This window comes from Lynx rufus, unplaced genomic scaffold, assembly GCF_022079265.1.
Source record: "Lynx rufus isolate CCGP_SWC_20201006 ecotype Redwood Valley unplaced genomic scaffold, mLynRuf1.p SCAF_12, whole genome shotgun sequence".
Classification (NCBI taxonomy): domain Eukaryota; kingdom Metazoa; phylum Chordata; class Mammalia; order Carnivora; family Felidae; genus Lynx; species Lynx rufus.
Genome location: NW_025814826.1, coordinates 19156082 through 19176944, shown reverse-complemented (window position 1 = coordinate 19176944; position 20863 = coordinate 19156082). Strand labels below are relative to the sequence as shown.

The window sequence follows — 20863 nt, the reverse complement described above, 5'->3', positions numbered from 1 at the left end:
GAAAGTGGATAATATTAATGTTGTAACTAGTATCTACTTCTAAAAAATCCAAGTGGGATGAGAACACCTGATTAGTACAACAGAAAAAATGACATTAAAAGACCAGTAACAAAGCAAAAGTTTTTTGGTGTGTGTGTGCATATCCCTAATGTGATTTTGGATTTGTTTAACCAGGTTACTATTGCTCTATTAGTGTTAACTAAGAGTCCTCCAGATTACTAAAATGAGAGCGAAAACTCAAAGAATTAAAATATACTGGAATAATAATGAAAGAGTAGAAATACATACCAATCCATACAGCATTTCATAGAGAACAGCACCAAGGCACCACCAATCTACAGTGTTGTCATAGGGCTGTTTTCTGATTACTTCAGGAGCAAGGTACTGTGGAAAACATTAAATATTAGAGCAACTTGATACACAACTCATGGTAAAATTTAGGAATAATTAAGAAATTTAACAAATTTAAGATGTTACTATGACACTAAAAACCTATCATCTAGATTTTTAATTGGCTAGGTATTCTCATCCTGTATCAGTGGTTCCAAGGTGATAATACTCTTCAGAATCATCTGGGACATTTTTCAAAATACACATATTCAAGTACTTTCCTCCATAAACTGTGATGCAATTAAGGCAAACAGAAGATGAGAACAAATGTAGAAATCTGTAACACTATGTAAACTAGATATTGGGCTGGAAGGGCAGGGAGTCTTTCACAAGAAATTTATTTTAGAAATTCCTCTAGTCATTACTTGTAATTGTTTCTCTTTAAACAAGAATTTTTAATGTAGCAAATATAATGTTTTTTCCCTTTAGTTAAAGAAAAAAGAATTCTATAATTTTTACTAGAGAATTACAAATAGCAATTCTCTAATATAATTATTTAGAAAAGTTGTGATTAGATGGCTATGCACATTTTAATTTGTGAAACATTTAAACTCATCACAATTTCACACATATAAAATGGTGAATTTGAATTCTAGATTCCAAGACATATATTTTCTGTTCCCATATGAAATAAGGAAATAATTTCTTAAGCCTTCTTTCTAATGTGATCCAAAGATATGGCAAAATATATAAAAAGGGTTTAATAATTTCTGATTACATTTAGATTCAGATGACAAAAAAAACTTGTGTTTCCTTTCTAAAAATTACAGGACTTAAAGATTTTGTTAACTATGAAATCAACACACATTCACAAAACAAAGGTTTCTTCATACACAAACTGAAACAGAATGATTACAAATATACACAAGAGCTAGGGTGACAGAGAAAGGAAGGAAGGAAGGAAGGGAGGGAGGGAGGGAGGGAGGAAGGGAGGGAGGAAGGAAGGAAGGAAGGAAGGAAGGAAGGAAGGAAGGAAGAAAAGAAAAAGACATTTCAAAGTACTCTCACTTTTAAGTTAAAAAATTTTTTCTGATCTTGATTAAAAGACTCATGAGCCATTTTACCACACATTGCAACACAATATTCGCAACTACTCTATGATAAAGATGAAATACTACCTGGCATCTAAGATCACTATAAATACATTAAAATTAGGACAGTTTAAAATAAACTAAACATACGTGTGTGTGTGTGTGTGTGTGTGTGTGTGTGTGTGTGTGTGTGTAGTGAGAATAACAAGGCTTTAACATAGCTTGTAAGGATTATTATTATTGTCTCAAATAGAAGGATACATTTTCTGCTAGCTAACATGATTAGAGAGTGAGATGTTCTGATTAATTCTGACTTGCAATTTTTTCCTTCCATATTCACTACTTTACTCTCTTCTGTTAATGAACACTTAGTGTAATTCAATGGCTGTTAGTACATTTAGAATGGTGTAAACATTACCACAACTTTAGGACTTTTTCATTACTGATTTGTGATTTTTTTAAAAATAAAGGATATGGTAAACTTTTAACATTATAAGCATAATTTATATCTTTGTTGGGTTATCTGTGGTAGCTTGCAATCATAATTAAAAATACTATCAGTAAACTTTAAATGTTCTGAAGGGATGATTATCATATATTTCCAAGTGGCTGGAAGCTGAAATTCTACTTCAGTAGAAAGCAGAAAATATTCTACTTTTCTGATTTCAAATATTATGTATGCAATTTGTGATTCATTTTTGCATTTTAAACATGATTATATAAATGACAAATGAGACATATTTCTTACCTCTGGTGTCCCACAAAATGTTGTTGTCGTGTCAGAAATAGCAATTCCTTCTTTACAAAGCCCAAAATCTGTTAAGACAACATGTCCCTGACAAATACAGGGGCAGTAAGATAAAACAGTGCATGGGCATAAACTCACAATTTTTAAAACCATTTCACTTTTAAATAATTGTAGACACACAGGAAATTGCAAAAATATTACAAAGAGTTTTGTATACCCTTCACCAATGCTAATATCTTATATAACTGCAGTAAAATATCAAAATCAGGAAACTGACATTGGTAGAATACTGTTAACCAGATTGCCAATTTTACCCAGTTTTGGGTTTTTTACATGCATTTGGGTATGTGTGGTTCTATGCAATAGAGGTGTGCAGATTTGTGTAACTATCACCACAATCAAGACAAAGAACTGTCCAACACCTCAAAGGATCAAAAGAACTCACTCATGCTACCCCTTTATCTTTTCACTCTGCTTTTCCCACTGTCCCTGCCACTTTACAACCATTAATCTGCTTTCCATGTCTACAGTTTTGTCATTTTGAGAATGTTATATAAATGGAATCATGCAGTGTAGAGCTTTTGAGATAGATTTTTTTCCACTAAGCATAAATGAGAATAAAATTGAGAATCAGTAGATTTTTAAAATACTTACTACTGAATCCAGAAGAATATTTTCTGGTTTCAAGTCCCTATTAAATTAAAAGGAAAGCAAAACTGAATATTAACTGAAATAAAGTAATAAAATGACATTTTTACAAGAAATACATTAAAATTTACCTGTACACTATTTTGATGGAGTGCAAGTAACCCAATGCACTGGCAATTTCAGCAGCATAAAACCTAGCTCTGTGTTCGGGAAAGGACCGTTCTCTCTGTAAGTGGAAAAACAGCTGTAAAATGGGGGAAAAAGAAAGATATTAAGATCATTCACACATAAGGTGAAACAAACATATCCTATAAATACAAAAATAGGATTTTTGTTATTCTGAACATGAGATAAAAATGCCCCAAAGCCCAGAACTGTGACTCTCCCTTGTGTGTCCCCCACCTAGCAATTGTTCTCTCTTGAACCATGCATCTTTCTTTACCCTTGCTAACTTGCTCATCTCTCATTTACTCCTCAATCTTCAATGCATCAGTGTCCTTATCACTCTGGAAAAGATTATCAACAAAGACCATAGCCATGTGGTTATCTCACTAGACCTTTCTTAACTGTGCTTTCATTTGGAAAAAAAAAAAAAAAATCAAACCCTATTCAGAGATTGAAAACAAGCGGCAGGCAGACCAAATATAACCCACAGATCTCATTTGTTTGAGCCAAATACTGTTTTTAGAAAAATCTCAATTAACTGGTAACATTTAAAAACGGGAGAAATTTTGGGGGGATAAAAACTCATAGTTCTGGTTTCTTCTGGGGGGGGTGGGGGAGAGAAGGAAACTCTGCAACATTAAGCCTAAATTCCAATGTGGTAGCAAATGGTGGGAACTGAGCAGCAGCTGGACTCTCCAGTTCACTTCTTACACTTCTGAATCCTTAACTTATGTCTTACTTACAATCTGCCCTTTACTCCTTAGGTTACCTGCCTGGGTGAAGTTTGTCCTAGGTCCTTCCTCTAAGTTCCCTGGCTCTTAAAACAATGATCTCGCCTTAGGTCTCCTTCCTTGGAGAGTTCCATCTCTGCTCCTTTCTGCCCCTTTACTCTGCAGGGATAACAAGGTTTTTGTCCTCGGTCTCTTCACAGTCATCCTTCCTCTGGATACCCACCCTGCCCGGGTGACCTAGTCCATTCCAGTGATTTTAACTAACCCCCTCAACACTGAGGTCTTTCATATGGCCATACCCCACCTAGACCTCTGCTTAGGGCTTCTTCTACAAAGACCTGCTGCCTGCTGTTCTTTCTTGACTATTTCACAAGCCAACAAACTCAACTTGTCTAGAACAGAGCCCCTTGTCTTCTTTTACAAACTTAACTGCCACTGTGGTATTCTACTCCTTTAATGACATCACTTTCTATCCAGCTCTCTAAGCCATGGAAGGCAACAAGGTACAGGTTTTATAGCTGATCAGACCTGGATTCAAATTTTCTCCTTTTGTGTGCAATTCGTTCCACTTCTCTGACTTAACAAAAATTGTCCCCAAATTTTTCTTAACCTCTTCTGAAAGGTTATGGTGAAGATCAGTTATACCAGATCCTGACACAGTAGATAAGTGGATGCTGGCCTGGGATTTACCTAGACTGCTCCTTTACCCTCAGCCTCTGTCTCTAACTAATGAATAAATTCTTCTGCTGTTATCCTTTAATTATTTCTGGAATACTCCCTCCTATTTAGCCCTATTACTGCCTTTGTTAGCCGTGGCTTATACTATTATAATATGCTATATTGATCTGATCACATCTAATATAATAGTAATGAAAATTACCCCAAATGAAAAACTGACCATTCACTAATGATAGCTAACACTATTTACTAAATCAAAGGCAGCATGCTAAGGACTTTATATGCTTGTATTATTTAAATCCACCCAACTATTTTGAGGTAGAAAATTAATGAGGAAGCTGAGGCTCAGGAAGGCTTGTTTATATGCCTCGTATCATAAAACTTACTTCTTTATACTCTACCTGGCTCCAAAACAGATGTGAAGTAGCATGCAAAAGTAAGTATCACACATCAAGGTTAAAATGTTAAGTATGAGAATCAGGGGACAACACTAGTAATAACAACAGGAAACCCATCATGAAATTATACTCTTCATACCTCTATCTGTTCTCCTTGCCTTACTGCTATTCTACCTGCTACTGCCCTTTCAACAGCTCCTCCACCAACCCCAATATTCTATTCCATTCTTTTCATTCCTCATTATCCTAGCCAAGTCTATTTTTTAGAACACAATCCTACCTCTTTCCACCTTTGCCACTCAGTTTATGAGTGATGACTGGGTAAAAAGAGCTCAGAAGCAAGGTCCTAAAACAGCATGAAGAAACCACGGACAAAACAGGAAGCTTGCAAGAGGATCTGCATTTAACGCCTTGCATGACATTTCAAATACACAGAGTGGTACTGAGGTCTAGGTTAATTAAATCCAGGACCTGACACTTACACATGATGACACTGAAAAAGTTACTTAACTTCTCTGAGCCTTAGTTTCCTTATATATAAAATGGGTAGAAGAGTGTATTTCTAAAACAATTATATTGACTAATTCAAATAATGCAGGTAAAATAATTACAAAGTGCCAGGCCCTCAATAAATTCTCAATATATGTTAGCACTCATGTACACACAAAATAAAATGACAACCTTAAAATCTTCAACCTTCATAGTCTTGCTTCTACACTGAGGAGGCATTCAGCACTTCTGTCATAGATGCAGGTGGTTGAATAATGATTCTTTTATGATCTTCCCCCAAAATGATATAGGGGTAGGGCACCTGGCTGACTCAATCAGTAGAGTGCGTGATGCTTGATCTTGGGGTTGTGAGTTCGAGCCCCACGTTGGGTGCGGAGATTACTTAAAAATACAATCTTTAAACACACACACACACACACACACACACACACACACACCAAAAACAAAACCCAAAATGATCTAGGTGTGTCTGACCATCTTTCAGGTTTGCAGAATAGACATTAGTCTTTCTTCTAATTCCTTTATTCTACAGCTAAGTGTACTACAGCAAGGCTGAAATAATTATTTTCCTCTCTTTCTGTTCTGGGACTAGGGGATCAAAGACCCTTTGTAAAGATATGACACTACCTACCGGAATAATTTTTAGAGACATTCATAGGTCAGAGAGCAAACTAATTACAAAGGCATGGGGGCTGAGCAACAGAGGAACGGGACTGTCAGCTGCCTAAATCCTGGAATCACACTGCCTGAGTTTAATTCCTGGCTCTAATACTTACTGAACACATGACCTGAGCAAGTTACTAGCTTCTCTGTGCCTCAGTTTCTTTATCTTATATAACAGAATTGTTGTGAAAGTAATACATACAAAGAGCCAGAGTGCTGGGCACATCAAGTACACTTGATGCATGTTAGCTATTACTGTAATTATTATCATGATAGTAGCATTTCCCAAAATATATTTCAATATCCCTCTGATTCAGAGTTTTGGGGAATATAATTAATAGATTTGGTTCAAACAAAAAGGAACTACATGGTAAGAAAATATTTTCAAAGAAATCTTTGCTTTGTTTAAGGCAGAACTCAAAGTCTTTAACATGCTGAAACATATTGTGAGTCACCAAGAAACATATTGGTAATTGCCAATGGGATAGAACATGAAATATTTTCCACTGACTTCACCACAGAACTCTTTATTAGAGGATCATCTCATCTGATTATAGTTTGCACATTTTAGAAAATGACAGGCTAGAGTAATCTTTAAACGCAACTGTGGAGACAATAATTATCTAAATACAAATCATGTTTTATTGTTAACATTTCAGTATATTATTCTTGCTATAGTATCTGTGAAGTCTGCAGATTCAAACCAAGGCTCTTTTATGAATCTTCCACCTACACCATAAACTGCTTAAGAAAAGAGCTTTGTTTACAATTCTTCATTAGCTTGCTTTGTGCCTATTAGCCAGAATCTTGAACATAATAGTGTTAATGCTGGCCTATCCTTCCAAAAACTGGTAAGTGAATAAAAACTGTGACTTCCTTCTACTTTTTCTAAACATTATCAACATAAGAATACTAATCATAAGGGCACCTGGCTGGCTGGGTCAGTAGAGCATTAGACTCTTGATCTCAGGGTCATGAGTTCGAGCACCACGTTGGGTGTAGAGATTGCTTAAATAAATAAAAACATACAAAAAAAAAAAAAAAAGGAAAGAAAACTAATTATAAAACTCACCTCCCCTCCATTAACAAAATCCAGAACAAAATAAAGCTTTTCAGTTGTTTGGAAAGAATAATGTAATCCAACCAAAAATGGATGTTTCACATTTTTCAAAAGCACATTACGTTCAGCCATGATATGTTTTTGCTGTTAAAAAAAAAAAAAAGAAAAAAGTAAAGGATCCACTTGTATTATATGCCGAAAACACTTGTTATTTGAGAAAATGGATTTAGGAGAAAAAAATGCTATTTTACTTTACCTCTTTTCTGTTGAGAACTATTTTTTTCTGTAACACTTTGACAGCATAAAATTTTCCATCCAGTTTCCGTTTTGCAAGAAGAACCTGTTGTAAAGATTGTGCATACTATTAGAAATTTCAGTATTTTGATAGAAATAATTCACTTGTCAATAAATTCGTACTTAAATTATGTACAAAAAAAGTCTACAAGGGACCTAGATTGTATGTTTTAGTTTCGAAAAGTGAAAAGTACTGAATTTATTTCTATTTCACTTCTCTTTAGATATTTTACAAAAAAAATTTATCACTTGAATAGCCAGATACCATTTCTTTGTCACTTAATGTGCCAAAGTTTGAGATTTTTACTCAATTTAAGTCCCCAAATCTAAACTGCTTGAGATCCTTGTGTGTGTGTGTGTGTGTGTGTGTGTGTGTGTGTGTGCGCCCACGCGTGCAAGCACCAGCCCTGAGTCCTAAAGAGTGAAAATACTAAGGCTATAAACTTCATGAATATATTTTTTTTAAAAAAGGAGAAGGAAATGGTTTCTATATGATCAAAGTGCATTTCTGTTTGAGCATTTAGGTTTTCATACAAGTCTCAAATTCAGGAACATTCAGAAGAAGAAGCACCCTGTATAGCCGAGTTTTTATAATGGGCAGGTTGCATGCACTTTCAAAGATGTGAAGCAACCTAGAGGCTCTTGCTCCAGAAAAAAAAGTAACAGACTTAGGATTTTACAAATAATTTTAAGGGATTCAAGATGCTCAGCAAGCTGTGTAACTATTAAACGGGGTATGTTCCAAAGCGTTTTGAGATTATCTGACACAGCAAGTAGGGACACTGCTGGGCCTCATATTCTACTCCCGGTGTTGTTAACCTTGCTAAAACTTATAACCCCAGACTAATCATGAGTAAAGTACCAGACAAATTCCAATCTTACAATATACCTAACTAGTACTTCTCAAAACCATCAAGGTCCTCAAAAACAAGGAAAGTCTAAGAAACAGTCACAGCTAAGAGAAGCTTAAGGAGACATGACAACTTAATGTAATGTGGTATTGTGAGTGAGATCCTGGAACAAAAACAGGCCATTAGGTAAAAAGTAAGGAAATCTAAATGAACAGTGGACATTAGGTAATAATATGCATCCATATTGGCTGAATATTTGGAACAAATATACCATGTTAATGTAAGATATTCACAATAGGGAAATTGTGTGGAATGGAGGATGGTTTGGGAATTCTCTGAATTTCCTGTATTTTCTCTATATTCATCTTTTCTGTAAATCTGAACTGTTCTAAAAATAAAGCCTATTAATTTAAAAAAATGTTTTTAATCAAAGTAGACTCAAAACATCTTCAAGGTAAAAATGTCTTGTGCTCAACTGTTGGCCATTTCTCCCATTTTCCATTCTTTTGTTTGCTACAATATTTGACTCTACTGAACATCTTTCCTTTCTTAAATTTTTCCTTTTCTCAACACCTCCCACCTCCCAGCCTGACCTTTCCTTCTCTATTTTGATTGGTTCATCTTCAAGTATATTAAGAGAAAATAATTCAAATGTGGCAATCAAGGGATACTGATTCCCTTAAAAGAGCTAAGTATTTTTTCAATAGACTGGTAGATTGGAGAACTGTTAAGAAACAAACTGGGAAAATGAAAATGGAACCAAGATCACTGAGTGGAGAAGAGTTTGTAATAAATTTTAGGTTGCCATTATTTATTTTAGTCTATCATATATTTTTTCTACTTTTCAGACACACTGTGGATTTGTATTTGTTTACTTTTCCTTTTTATGTATTCTTTAATTTGTTTTATTGTATTTTATTGGCTTCTAACCATTTTATAAGACTTTTAATTTTTGTTAAACATAACATATATATAAAAAAACTCACAAATCATTATAGCTCAGTAAATTACTACAAAATGAAGTCACACTGTGTAACCACTATCCAGGTCAAAAAATAAAACATTATCATACAGTTGTGGGTTCATTTCTGGGTTTTCTATTCCATTGATCTATGTGTCTATTTTTGTACTTACCCAAAAAATACAAAAAAAAATACTAATTCGAAGGCAAACCTGCACCCTTACATAAGATGTTTACAGCAGCATTATGTAATATATCCAAATCATAGAAAAAGCCTAAATGTCCACTGACTGATGAATGGATAAAGAAGATGTGGTATATATACACAATGGAATATTATTCAGCCATAAAATGAATGAAATCTTGCCATTTGCAATGACATGAATGGAGCTAGAGCACATTATGCTGAGCGAAGTAAGTCAGAGAAAGACAAAGTCTGTATTTCATTCATTCATATGTGGAATTTAAGAAACAAAATAAACAATCATAGGGATTGGCAAGCCAAGAAACAGATTCTTAACTATAGAGAAGAAACTGATGGTTATCAGAGGGGAGGTGGATGGGGGGATGGGTTAAATGGGTGATGGGGATTAAAGAGTGCACTTGCGATGAGCACCAGGAATTGTATATAAATACTGAATCACCAAGTTGCACACCTGAAGCTGATATATTACACTGAATATTAACTAACTGAAATTTAAATAAAACTTTTAAAAAGAAATAAAAAAATAAAAATAAAAATAAAACATTATCAGTAGCTTGAAGCCTCACCTTTCCCCTGATTTCAGAAACTACTTATCCCTGTCTTCCTCAACTATCGCAATTTGTAATAACACAGATTAAGTTTTGTCTTTTTTTGGGTTTTATGTAATTAGAATCATATAAAGTTGTCTGTGACTTCTTTCATTCTAAATAATGTAATATGCATTCATGTTGTGTCACGTAGCATAATTTTTGTTTTTTACTGTGCAGAATAATGCATTATACAATTTTAAAAAATTTAATTCTAATATAGTTAACATACAGTGTTATATTAGTTTTAGGTGTATAATACAGTTATTCAACAACTCTATATATTACTCACTGCTCATTATGATAAATGTACTTTTTTTTTTTAACAGTAAGTATATTCTTAATCCCTTTCACCTACTTCACACATTCCCCCCCCAAGTCACCCTCCCGCTCTGGTAACTATCACTTTGTTCTCTATAGTTAAGAGTCTATTTCTTGGTTTGTCTATTTTTATTTCTTAAATTCCATATATGAATGAAATCATATGGTATTTGTCTTTCTCTGACTGACCTATTTCACTTAGCATTATACTCTCTAGATGTTCCCATGTTGTTGTAAATGGCAAGATTTCATTTTTTTTTCATAGCTCGGTAATATCCCATTGTATATATAATACAAACCACATCTTCTTTATCCATTCATCTATTAATGGACACTTGGGCTGTTTCCATAATTTGGCTATTGAGAGCAATGCTGCTTGAAACATAAGGGTGAATATATATTTTCAAATTAGTGTTTTTTAATACTTTGGGTACATACCCAGTGGTAGAATTACTGGATCACACACAGTTCTATTTTTGAGGAACCTCCATACTGTTTTCCAGTGGCCACACCAGTTTGCATTCCTACCAACAGTGCACAAGGCCTCCTTTTTCTCCACATCCTTCCCAACACTTGTTTCTTGTGTTTTTGATTTTAGCCATTCTGACAGTTGTAAGGTGATATCTCATTGTACTTTTGATTTGCATTTCCCTGATGATGAATGATGTTGAGCATTTTTTGTGTCTGTTGGCCATCTGTGTGTCCTCTTTGGAGAAACGTCTGGTCATGTCTTCTGCTGATTTTTAATTGGGCTATTTGGTTTTTTTGGTGTTGAGTTGCAGAAGTTCCTTATCTAGGTTGGATATTAACCCTGTATCAAATATGTCATTTGCAAATATCTTCTCTCATTCAGTAGGCTGTCTTTTTGTTTTATTGATTATCTCCTTTGCTGTGCAGAAACTTTTTATTTTGATGTGGTCTCAATAGCTTATTTTTACTTTTGTTTTCCTTGCTTCAGGAGACATATCTAGAAAAATGTTTTTCTGGCCGATGTCAGAGAAATTGCTGCCTGTGCGCTCTTCTAGAATTTTTATGGTTTCAGGTCTCACAGTTAGGTCCTTAATCCATTTTGAGTTTATTTTTGTGTGTGGTGTTAAGAATTGTGGATCAGTTTCATCTTTTTGCATGTAGTTTTCCAAGCATCATTTGTTGAAGAGACTTTCTCCCAGTGCATATTCTTGCCTCCTTTGTTGAACGTTAATTGACTACATAATTGTGGGTTTATTTCTGGGTTCCCTGTTCTGTTCCAATGATCTATGTGTTTATTTTTGTACCACTACCATACTGTCTTGATGACTACAGGTTTGTAGAATATCTTGAAATCTGGGATTGTGATACCTATGGTTTTGTTTTTTCTTTTTCAAAATTACGTTGGCTATTCGGGGTCTTTTGTGGCTCCTTACAAATTTTATGATTATTTGTTCTGTGAAAAACTGCATTACACAATTTAATCCACTCTAATTGACTGACATTTAGATTGTTTATGAATAACAATGCCATGAATATTATGACATATTCCTTTCCATATTCCATATTAGTGTGTATGTGCATGCATATCTGTTGGATATACAGCTAGAAAGATAAATAGCTAGAAGGATATATAGCTAGAAGTAAAACCAATGTGTCACACAGGTAATGCATATATTCAGCTTCAATAATTAACACCAGTTTTCAACAGCATTTAGAAATGAAACACATAGGAATAAATCCAATTAAAGATAAATAAAAACTCTATAGGACATTATAAAACATTATTGAAAAAAATTAAAGAAGAACTAAAAATTAAGAAAGGGATATACCACGGTTAATGGATTGGAAGACTAAGTAACGTAAAAATGACAATTCTTCCCAAATTGTTCTAGATTCAATGCAATCCCAATCAAAATCCAGAATTTGTGGAAATTGGCATGCAAATTTTGTGGAAATTGGTATGCTAATTAAAAATACATGCAAAGGGCTAAGACTCTTGAAGAAAAACAAGGGAGGCCTTGTTTTGTTGGATATCAAACGACATAGACTAACAGAACAAAACAGAAAATCTCAAAACAGAAATATAAAACATAAAATCTAGAAGCAGATGCATGCATATATGGACACTGTATAAATGATGAAGGTTACCCTGTAGATCAGTGGGGAAAGAACAGTCTTTTCAATAAATTGTGTGGGACCAGATGGGTATCAATAGGGTAAAAAATGAACTCTGACCCTACAACTTCATACTATATGTGAGAACCAATTCCTGGTAGACTCTAGATCTAAACATCATTATCTAGATCTAAAAAAGAATGCTTTTTGTTTTTAATGACAGATTATCTCAAACATCCCAACAGACTGTGAGGGAGCACTTTGCGTGCACTATCCCTTTCTAACTTTCTGTTGCTATACTAGCACAATGTCCAGCACGTAGTGGGTGGTCAATATATGTGCTGAAGTAATAAACACACATGGATTTAATTGTATGGTCACAGTTTCTGGTATCTAGGGAACTCAGAAAACAAACTAGAGATACTGAAAGCTAGGAATGTAGCAACCTATAATTAAACACATGCATATTTATTTTCACTGCAGATTGAAGTATAATGCAAAAAAGCAATTAAATATATCTTATGATTCTGGTAACTCCATCTATGATGCTTCTGGCCTTAAAGTAGATTCTCCTTCCTTGGTTTGGCTACACGGTCAAGTTATATGATTCATCTGACACTGTGTGAGGAGCAGCAGGGTTTTCACACATCCCTTTCCTTCCTCAATTGTTATTTTCATAGCTGCTCATTTATGTCTTTCCTGCTTCAGCTTAAATAGCATCCCTTTAAAGAAGCCATCCTTGGGGTTCCTGCGTCGCTCAGTAGGTTAAGTGTCTGACTTGATTTCAGCTCAGGTCATGATCTCACAGTTCATGGGTTTGAGCCCTGCGATGTCAGCACTGAGTCTGCTTGAGATATTCTCTCTCTCTCTCTCTCTCCCTCTCTCTCTCTGCCCCTCCCCTGCACACTTTCTCTCCCTCTCTCAAAAATAAACATTAAAAAAAATAAAAAGTAAAAAGAAGCCATCCTTGACCCATCTAAATAGGAATTTTCCCGCCACTGCCTATTGTCTTCTATTCTTCATTTACTTCACAGTCCCATTACTTTCAATTATTTGACTTTTTTTAAAGCTTATTTTGAGAGAGACAGAGCACACGCACACAGAGGGACAGAGAGAGGGAGAGAGAGAGAATCCCAAGCAGGCTCCATGCTGTGAGTACAGAGCCTGACATGGGGCTCGAACTCCCCAACCATGGGATCATGACCTGAGCCGAAACCAAGAGAGTTGGACACTTAACCGACTCAACCACCCAGGTGCCCTGACTGCATATTTTTAATTAGTTACTTCTCCTACTAGGTTCTAAGCATCACAAAGGTAGTGACTATGTCAGTTTTGTTCAGTACTATCTAACCAAAAGCCAGTATGGTGCTTGGCACATCATAGGTGCTCAATAAATATTTGTTGAACAAATGAATTTTATGTTAAAATTTGAGTAGATGTCTTATCTCCTTAAGTACTTTGAAGGTAGGGAAAACATCATAACTCCATATCCTGCATACCAACAAGCACCGTGGCCTGGAATATATAACGCATGCATTCCTTAAGTATTTATTTATTGTATGGAAAAATAAAAACTCTTACCTTGCCAAAGCTGCCTTTTCCAATAACTTTTAAGAAATCAAAGTCTGTTGGTTTAGCACTGAAATAAATGAACAATGACAAAAATTAGCCTCCTAGAAATTGGAAAGATGTTAACTTTTAAACATTTCTTAGTACCTCACTCTTTAAATTTTTTTTTTTAACGTTTATTTATTTTTGAGACAGAGACACAGCATGAACGGGGGAGGGGCAGAGAGAGAGGGAGACACAGAATCGGAAGCAGGCTCCAGGCTCTGAGCCATCAGCCCAGAGCCCGATGCGGGGCTCGAACTCGCGGACCACGAGATTGTGACCTGAGCTGAAGTTGGACACTTAACCGACTGAGCCACCCAGGCTCATCTTGAATACCTCAAGATGAATACCTCATCTTGAATATAAAATAGGTAATAATGAATAGAAGTAATATCTACTTTCTGATAAGACATTTTATAACCTTCTTAATGCCTTGTTAAGTTCTGCTTAAGAAAGACTTCCATAATAGTCTTTTTGTGAGAAAAGCATTTATCTATATCTATATATTGTTTGAACTCAATGTAGCTTCTCTTTAAACCAATTTTGTTAACCATAAACCTCACCAGTGTTGTTAATGAGGAAACTGAATAACTATATAAATTAGTAATTTATTCCAAGGACTATCTAGTTTGGCAATTTTTCTGACACATACAGATTTTGCACATATATCACTTATCATACATTACAGATAAAAGACCTCTCCGCTTATTCTCATAGATGGCAATGCAGAAAATCCAGGAGTACAGAGATCAAAGAGAATACTAATTTTGTCCTTTTATTTACATTAACTTGTCAGATAAAAACAATATTGGTTACAGGTAGACAAAAGCATATGGCAACAGAAAGCAGAGCGTAAGCAGCCAGGAAAGAGGTTTCCTTCAACACGGTCTGAATCTTAAATTGGACTCAGGAGAAGATAATGACTCCATTTAGAGTTTAAATTTCCTTTAATTTACTATCAAAATAAATGGCCAGTTCAAACATTAGAATAGCACCAGGCCTAGGTTAAATAATAACAGGTAAAGATTAGGGAGATAAATACTTAACTAAGCTCAGGTGTTTTTCTTCTTCAAGAATCTGCTCTTTGGACTATTTTGTTCTTTAGTGATATGTTGAGATACTGAAATAATTTTTTTAAACAAATAGCAAAAAATCATGCAAATTTTTCAAACATAGTAAATAGGCTAACTGAGGCCGTACCCAAGGCACCACTGTTAACTATTGGTGATGAACCCTAGCTGAAAGCGAGTTTGTTTCTGTGCTGCCTGAACAACTCAGTGTATGATGACAGGAAAGCATGCTCAAAACTAAACCTCCCTTCCAGCTACCACTCCATTTCTTTGCTTTCCTTTGCAGTAAAATTCTTCAAGTAAGAGGTTTAAATTCATTGTCTATTCCCACTGTCCTCTCCTGAACTCTTTCCTATCAGGGTTTGTACCCATTACACCACTGAAACAGCTCACAAAGGTCACCAATGATTTATCAAACCCAATGGTCAATTCTCAACACTTACCTGCTTTACCAGAAACATTAACATAGTTAATTACTCCCCCTTGACACACTTTCTTCACCTGCTTTTGAGACATCACATTCCCAGTTTTTCTCCTATTTTACTAACTTTTTTTTTTCTCCTTTACTGGTTCCTCCCTGACCTTACTACAATGCTGATGTCTCTCAGGACCCAATCCTTGGGCCACTTTTTATCTGTCTTTACTCACTCTCTAAGAGGACCAAAAGAGTGAGGGAAGCATAATGTCTTGGGAGAAAAGCTACACTACTTCAGAATTAATCCAATGAAACTGAAGAATAATTACAAGTAAGGATAGAAACATTATACTCTTTCTCCAAACCATGGCAGGTATCATTAATCTGTCAGGGCACTCCTCAAACTGAGCCAAGAAGTGGCCCTGGAATCCTATGTATTCAGCAATCTAGGCATTCACTTCTAATGAACTGCTGGAGTTGATACTCAAAATCAAGATCTAATACTCAAATCTACATTTGCCATTTCTGGTGTTCCTCAAAATGTTTTCCCCGTGCTCAAAAAAATATGGCACTGTGGGAGAAACTGGTTAGAACAAGTTCAATAGACTTTACTACGGTAATGTCCATCATGACTCCTCTGGAACAAGCTGGCTAACAACCAGGTTTGCACCAATAAACACTGAGCACCAGTGAGAATATGTGTTAGACCTGCATGGATACTTCTGTCAGAGCCCCTCCAAGTCCCTCCCAGGACGACTTAAGATCCCCTGAGAAATACAGTCTTTTGATTTTACACACACACACACACACCAGAAAAATGACAATGGCAAAACAGCAGAACCAAATTAATAATCTGTGGATTTACAAAATCCTCAGAACTCTGTTACAGCAATGGAAAGCTAGAACAGTAAAATAGATAAGCAAAGCATATGATAGCATTATATTCACCATAACTATGGTTATTGTATTTTATAGGGTTCTAGTTAAACTGATATAATTATGTATATCTGCACATTCACAAGACAGGTCTTCCTAGAATTCAGTTAGAGGATTTCTGAAACAAATTAAACTTACTGAGGATTTCCAGATGGTCCCAGGTTGATGTTCTGTGAGGTAGAGTGTAGCTATCGACATGGAGGAAAAAACAGTAACACTGTTAATAACACTTCAAAGATTATCAGTCAATAAAATAAATGGTTCTGAAATAAAATGTATATAACTCTCCCATAGATATTGGATGTATCGCCATGTTAAAGAAAACTGAAGTCCTAATTCTTATTAAATGCATAAACTTATTTGGAAACACACAACCAATATAAACACACATTTTTATGACAAATTGCAAGAGCAGTTGTAAGGAAAAAAATAACACAGGAATGAAGCTCAAAGTTGTCAAATGAATGAAGTAAACTGGGGAAAGCTCCTTGGATGAGGTGGGTGTAGAAACCACAATTTACAAGGGACCATTTCTACGTTTAAAAACTGGTTAAAATGGCTACCTATGTTTCAAATTTTCAAATAACTGCTCATTAATTTTATGACATGGAAATGATAATATGATGATGATGAAGACTGCAGATGCTGGACTGAATTATAGGAGACAGACTTATTTCTAAAGCAAATACACACAGACAGGAGTGTTTTTCTAATTCCACCACTGTGGTCTAACAAAAATTTTAGACAGTCTTTTCTCTTTACAATAATTAACATAAATTTAATCCCTAGTATTAATTTAGAACCAAATCTTTACTTGCCTACTATGCCATAAAGCAATTTAACTAAAAAAAGATTCTAGTTCACTAATAATTAGCTAGAAATTTATCCCCAAATCCCATAAAACTAATCTAGTGATCTTGTTAGTGTGAGCACTTTTTACACAGCCAGGTGTAAATGAATTCTGCTTCACATAAATTCCCTTTGAAATTCTTTATACGTACAATCACAAAGCTGCAGATATTCCAAATATGCATACTTTTACTAGAGCCTTATTATATAATTATACTTCCATACGTTATAGATACAGAATAAGCCGTAAAAACTTTTCTCTTTAAACTCATCAGAACTAAAAAATTTTATCTAAGCAATTTATTATTAGTGATATAGATCATATATATTTCCACTTAAATTCATTTGAAAATTATAGAAAATCTCCACAATGCAAACTACTTTTAAAAATAAGGGCAAAGGGGCGCCTGGGTGGCTGAGTCAGTTAAGCATCCAACTCTTGATTTCAGCACAGGTCATGATCTCACAGTTTGTGAGATCGAGGACACACTGGGCTCTGCAATGACAGTGCGGAGCCTGCTTGGGATTCTCTCTCTTCCTCTCTCTGTCCCTCTGCCACTCATGCACATGCCCTTTCTATCTCAAAATAAATTTAAAAAAAAATGAAAAATAAAGGGCAAAATTTCCTAAGCATAATAATACGTTTCTTATAAAAATAACAACATTGACACCAGTTTCCTACTTACAAAACAAATTTATTTTCTACCAATATCTTTACATGAAAAATTTTCAAGTACTACATTTTCAGTCCCCAGAAGACAGAAATTTAGAGAACCATACCATCTAGCACAAAACCAAAAAAAAAAAAAAAAAATGTGTAAAAAATCTGGTTCATGAAACAAGATCTTATTGTGTCATAATTTTAACATGGAATAATCTTTTCTGTTTATATATTATAGTGTTTCCGAGAATCTGATAACATAATCCAAACTAAATTACAATTTCAACACACTTATTCTTTGAATGAATGTGCAGAAAACTGGATCATTTTTCCATTCAATTAACTTTCTTTATATATTATATAGGTGAGGGAAGAGGAGTCAGTAAGCATGGATTAAACGAGGGCAACTTGTGCCCTGAATTAACACCGATACATAAAAAGATTTCATTACATAGCAATGATTTTCCTAACAGAGCATATTTCCAAAATAATAATGAAAATTATTGGGAAACATAATTAATTTTTTACCTACTATTTGTAAGACCTTTTAAAAAAAAGTTTTATTTATTTATTTTGAGCAAGGGTGCACACATGTGCATGGGGGAGGACAGAGAAAGAGAATCCCAAACAGGCTCTGAGCTATCACCAGTACCCTATTTCAGGAACCCGTGAGATGATGACCTGAGCCAAAATCAAGAGTCGGTTGCTGAACTGAGGTACCCTACTACCTACTATTTTTAAAGATTACAGTTAATCACTAAACTGAGGATGTGTTATAGTTTATTAACAGCATAATTATCATTAATAATTAATGATAATTAAACAAAAGCATGTTTCTTGGACTCTATTTTTCTCTAAATAAGGGGAAAGGTCCTGATGTCCTCAAAGATATTTTCTGGCTATTAATTTAGTTATCCACTTAGAAGTCCTTAATAAATAGCTATAGCTGTAAGACAAAGTACAGCTTCTTCCCTTTTCTGAACAGATTCTTTTTATCTGTATTTTAAAACTGCAAGAGATCCTAGTCCAATTACAGATTTTATGGATGAAAAAAGAGAAAGGAAATAGAATTCAGATCTAAGGTCAAAAGTGGTAGAGACAGGAATCAGAACTCAGGAAGCTCTCTTCATTTGGTTCTTTCTTCAAAGCCAGCTGCCTCCTATAGCAAGGCAAGATATTTTTCAAATAACCTAAACCTACATACTCTCAACATGATTAGCAAGTAAAACACGGAAAATCAGGATTATATACATTTTCTTTAAAATGTCTTTAATATTTCATTTTTGCATTAAAAATATATATACATGGTTACAAAATATGGAAAATACCAGGAAGGTGCTTTTAAAAAATCCATAACCTTATTAACAGATGATTTTGCAAATATTGCAGTAATTTCACATAGTCTTTGCGTAGCTTTGAAAAACTGACTGGAATCATAAAAAAAATTTTTTTAATGTACAATATATGGGGACAAATTATTGAATTGGTTTATATTTACATTGATTCTAATTTTTCGTACTAAAATGATTACCTTTGTTTGTTTCTGCGTGAAGGATTATTTCATTTGCGTCAACTCCTAAATGACCTGAATATTTTCATGTTTGATACACACTGCCAAACTGTCAAATTATAGCGGTGCCAGGAAAGCCCAGGCAGGGATGCCTGCTGTGCCTTACCCTTATCAGTCCTGAAGTATTTTATTTACATTTTTGTTAATTTGGTAGAGAGAAAAAAAATCTCTATTTTAAAAATTTCACTTGCTGTTGGCATTGAGGTTGAACATTTCCCACATGTCTGTTTACGAACAGTATTTCTTCATGTCCCTTTGCTTTTTATCTACAGGGCTTTAAATATCATTCTTTTCAAAAATCCATCTATATATTTTTACATAAATGTTTTCCCTTCTTAGGCCTTATTACAAATGCTCTCCCAGTTTGTTGTTTCTCTTTTGACAAGTTTCAGATATAAAATTAAAATATCCTTTTATGTTGTCCTGGGATCAACCATGTCACAAATGGAAAACATAAATCAGCTCTCTTAACTTGAAAACCCTCCAGTGGTATCAGAGAAGTAAAATTACTACTTTACAGTAGTTGCAAAAAAGGAATAGGACTATTTTCCAAATGAAGATTTTAGCTATGGGACAGTAATGTTCCGAGTGATACTATCTTTTAAAATACAGAAACAGAACCATGAAAAAACACAACATTATAAAGATAAAAAATGTACTTTAAGGCAACATCTCTGACTTTCATGTATATATTTAGCAAATACATATAGCTTTCATCAATTTTAATTATAAAGGTATTACCGTGTTTATATTAATAGTGTTCATTATAATTTTAATTGCTAAATAATAATTCTCTGGGTTAAATTACTACAATTTACTTTTCCCACGTAACTTTCTTTTTTTTAAAATTTTTTTTTTCAACGTTTATTTATTTTTTTGGGACAGAGAGAGACAGAGCATGAACGGGGGAGGGGCAGAGAGAGAGAGAGACACAGAATCGGAAACAGGCTCCAGGCTCTGAGCCATCAGCCCAGAGCCTGACGCGGGGCTCGAACTCACGGACCGCAAGATCGTGACCTGGCTGAAGTCGGGCGCTTAACCGACTGCGCCACCCAGGCGCCCCGTCCCACGTAACTTTCTAAAGTAAATGTTGAAAACATCATTATAATAAGCCAGAGCTTATTATATTTATTTATTGGTTATCACAACTGGTTTAAAAAAAATAAGAATACCCTATTCTTTATTTGGAACACATACTGATTATGTGCATGTACCTACAGGAATAAAACTTAGTTGATGCCAACTGGCACATGCGTATTGATTGTTCTGCATATAGAAACCCAGCAATGAAGAGGAAGAAGTATTAAATTAACATTCTGATTAAAAAGGCCTTTCCTGCTGGTCAAAATTCAAAACAATAGTTTAAGTATGTTAATGATTATGAAGACATATAATGATCAAAAATTAAGATGTAAAGTGAAGAGA

General features: G+C 34.6%; 1 protein-coding gene across 5 annotated transcripts in view; it reads right to left on the bottom strand.

Moving 5' to 3' along the window:
• SGK3 (serum/glucocorticoid regulated kinase family member 3) overlaps window positions 1-20863 on the bottom strand; it is a 145885-nt gene that overhangs the window by 18469 nt on the left and 106553 nt on the right. For all 5 annotated transcript variants that reach the window (XM_047073998.1, XM_047073995.1, XM_047073996.1 and 2 more), the window contains 8 exons: window positions 16497-16546; window positions 13908-13965; window positions 7279-7362; window positions 7035-7166; window positions 2949-3061; window positions 2824-2860; window positions 2170-2256; window positions 289-384 (listed from right to left, as the gene is read on the bottom strand). In XM_047073998.1, coding sequence (XP_046929954.1) covers window positions 289-384; window positions 2170-2256; window positions 2824-2860; window positions 2949-3061; window positions 7035-7166; window positions 7279-7362; window positions 13908-13965; window positions 16497-16546 — 657 coding nt within the window. The remainder of the gene's footprint in view (window positions 1-288; window positions 385-2169; window positions 2257-2823; window positions 2861-2948; window positions 3062-7034; window positions 7167-7278; window positions 7363-13907; window positions 13966-16496; window positions 16547-20863) is intronic.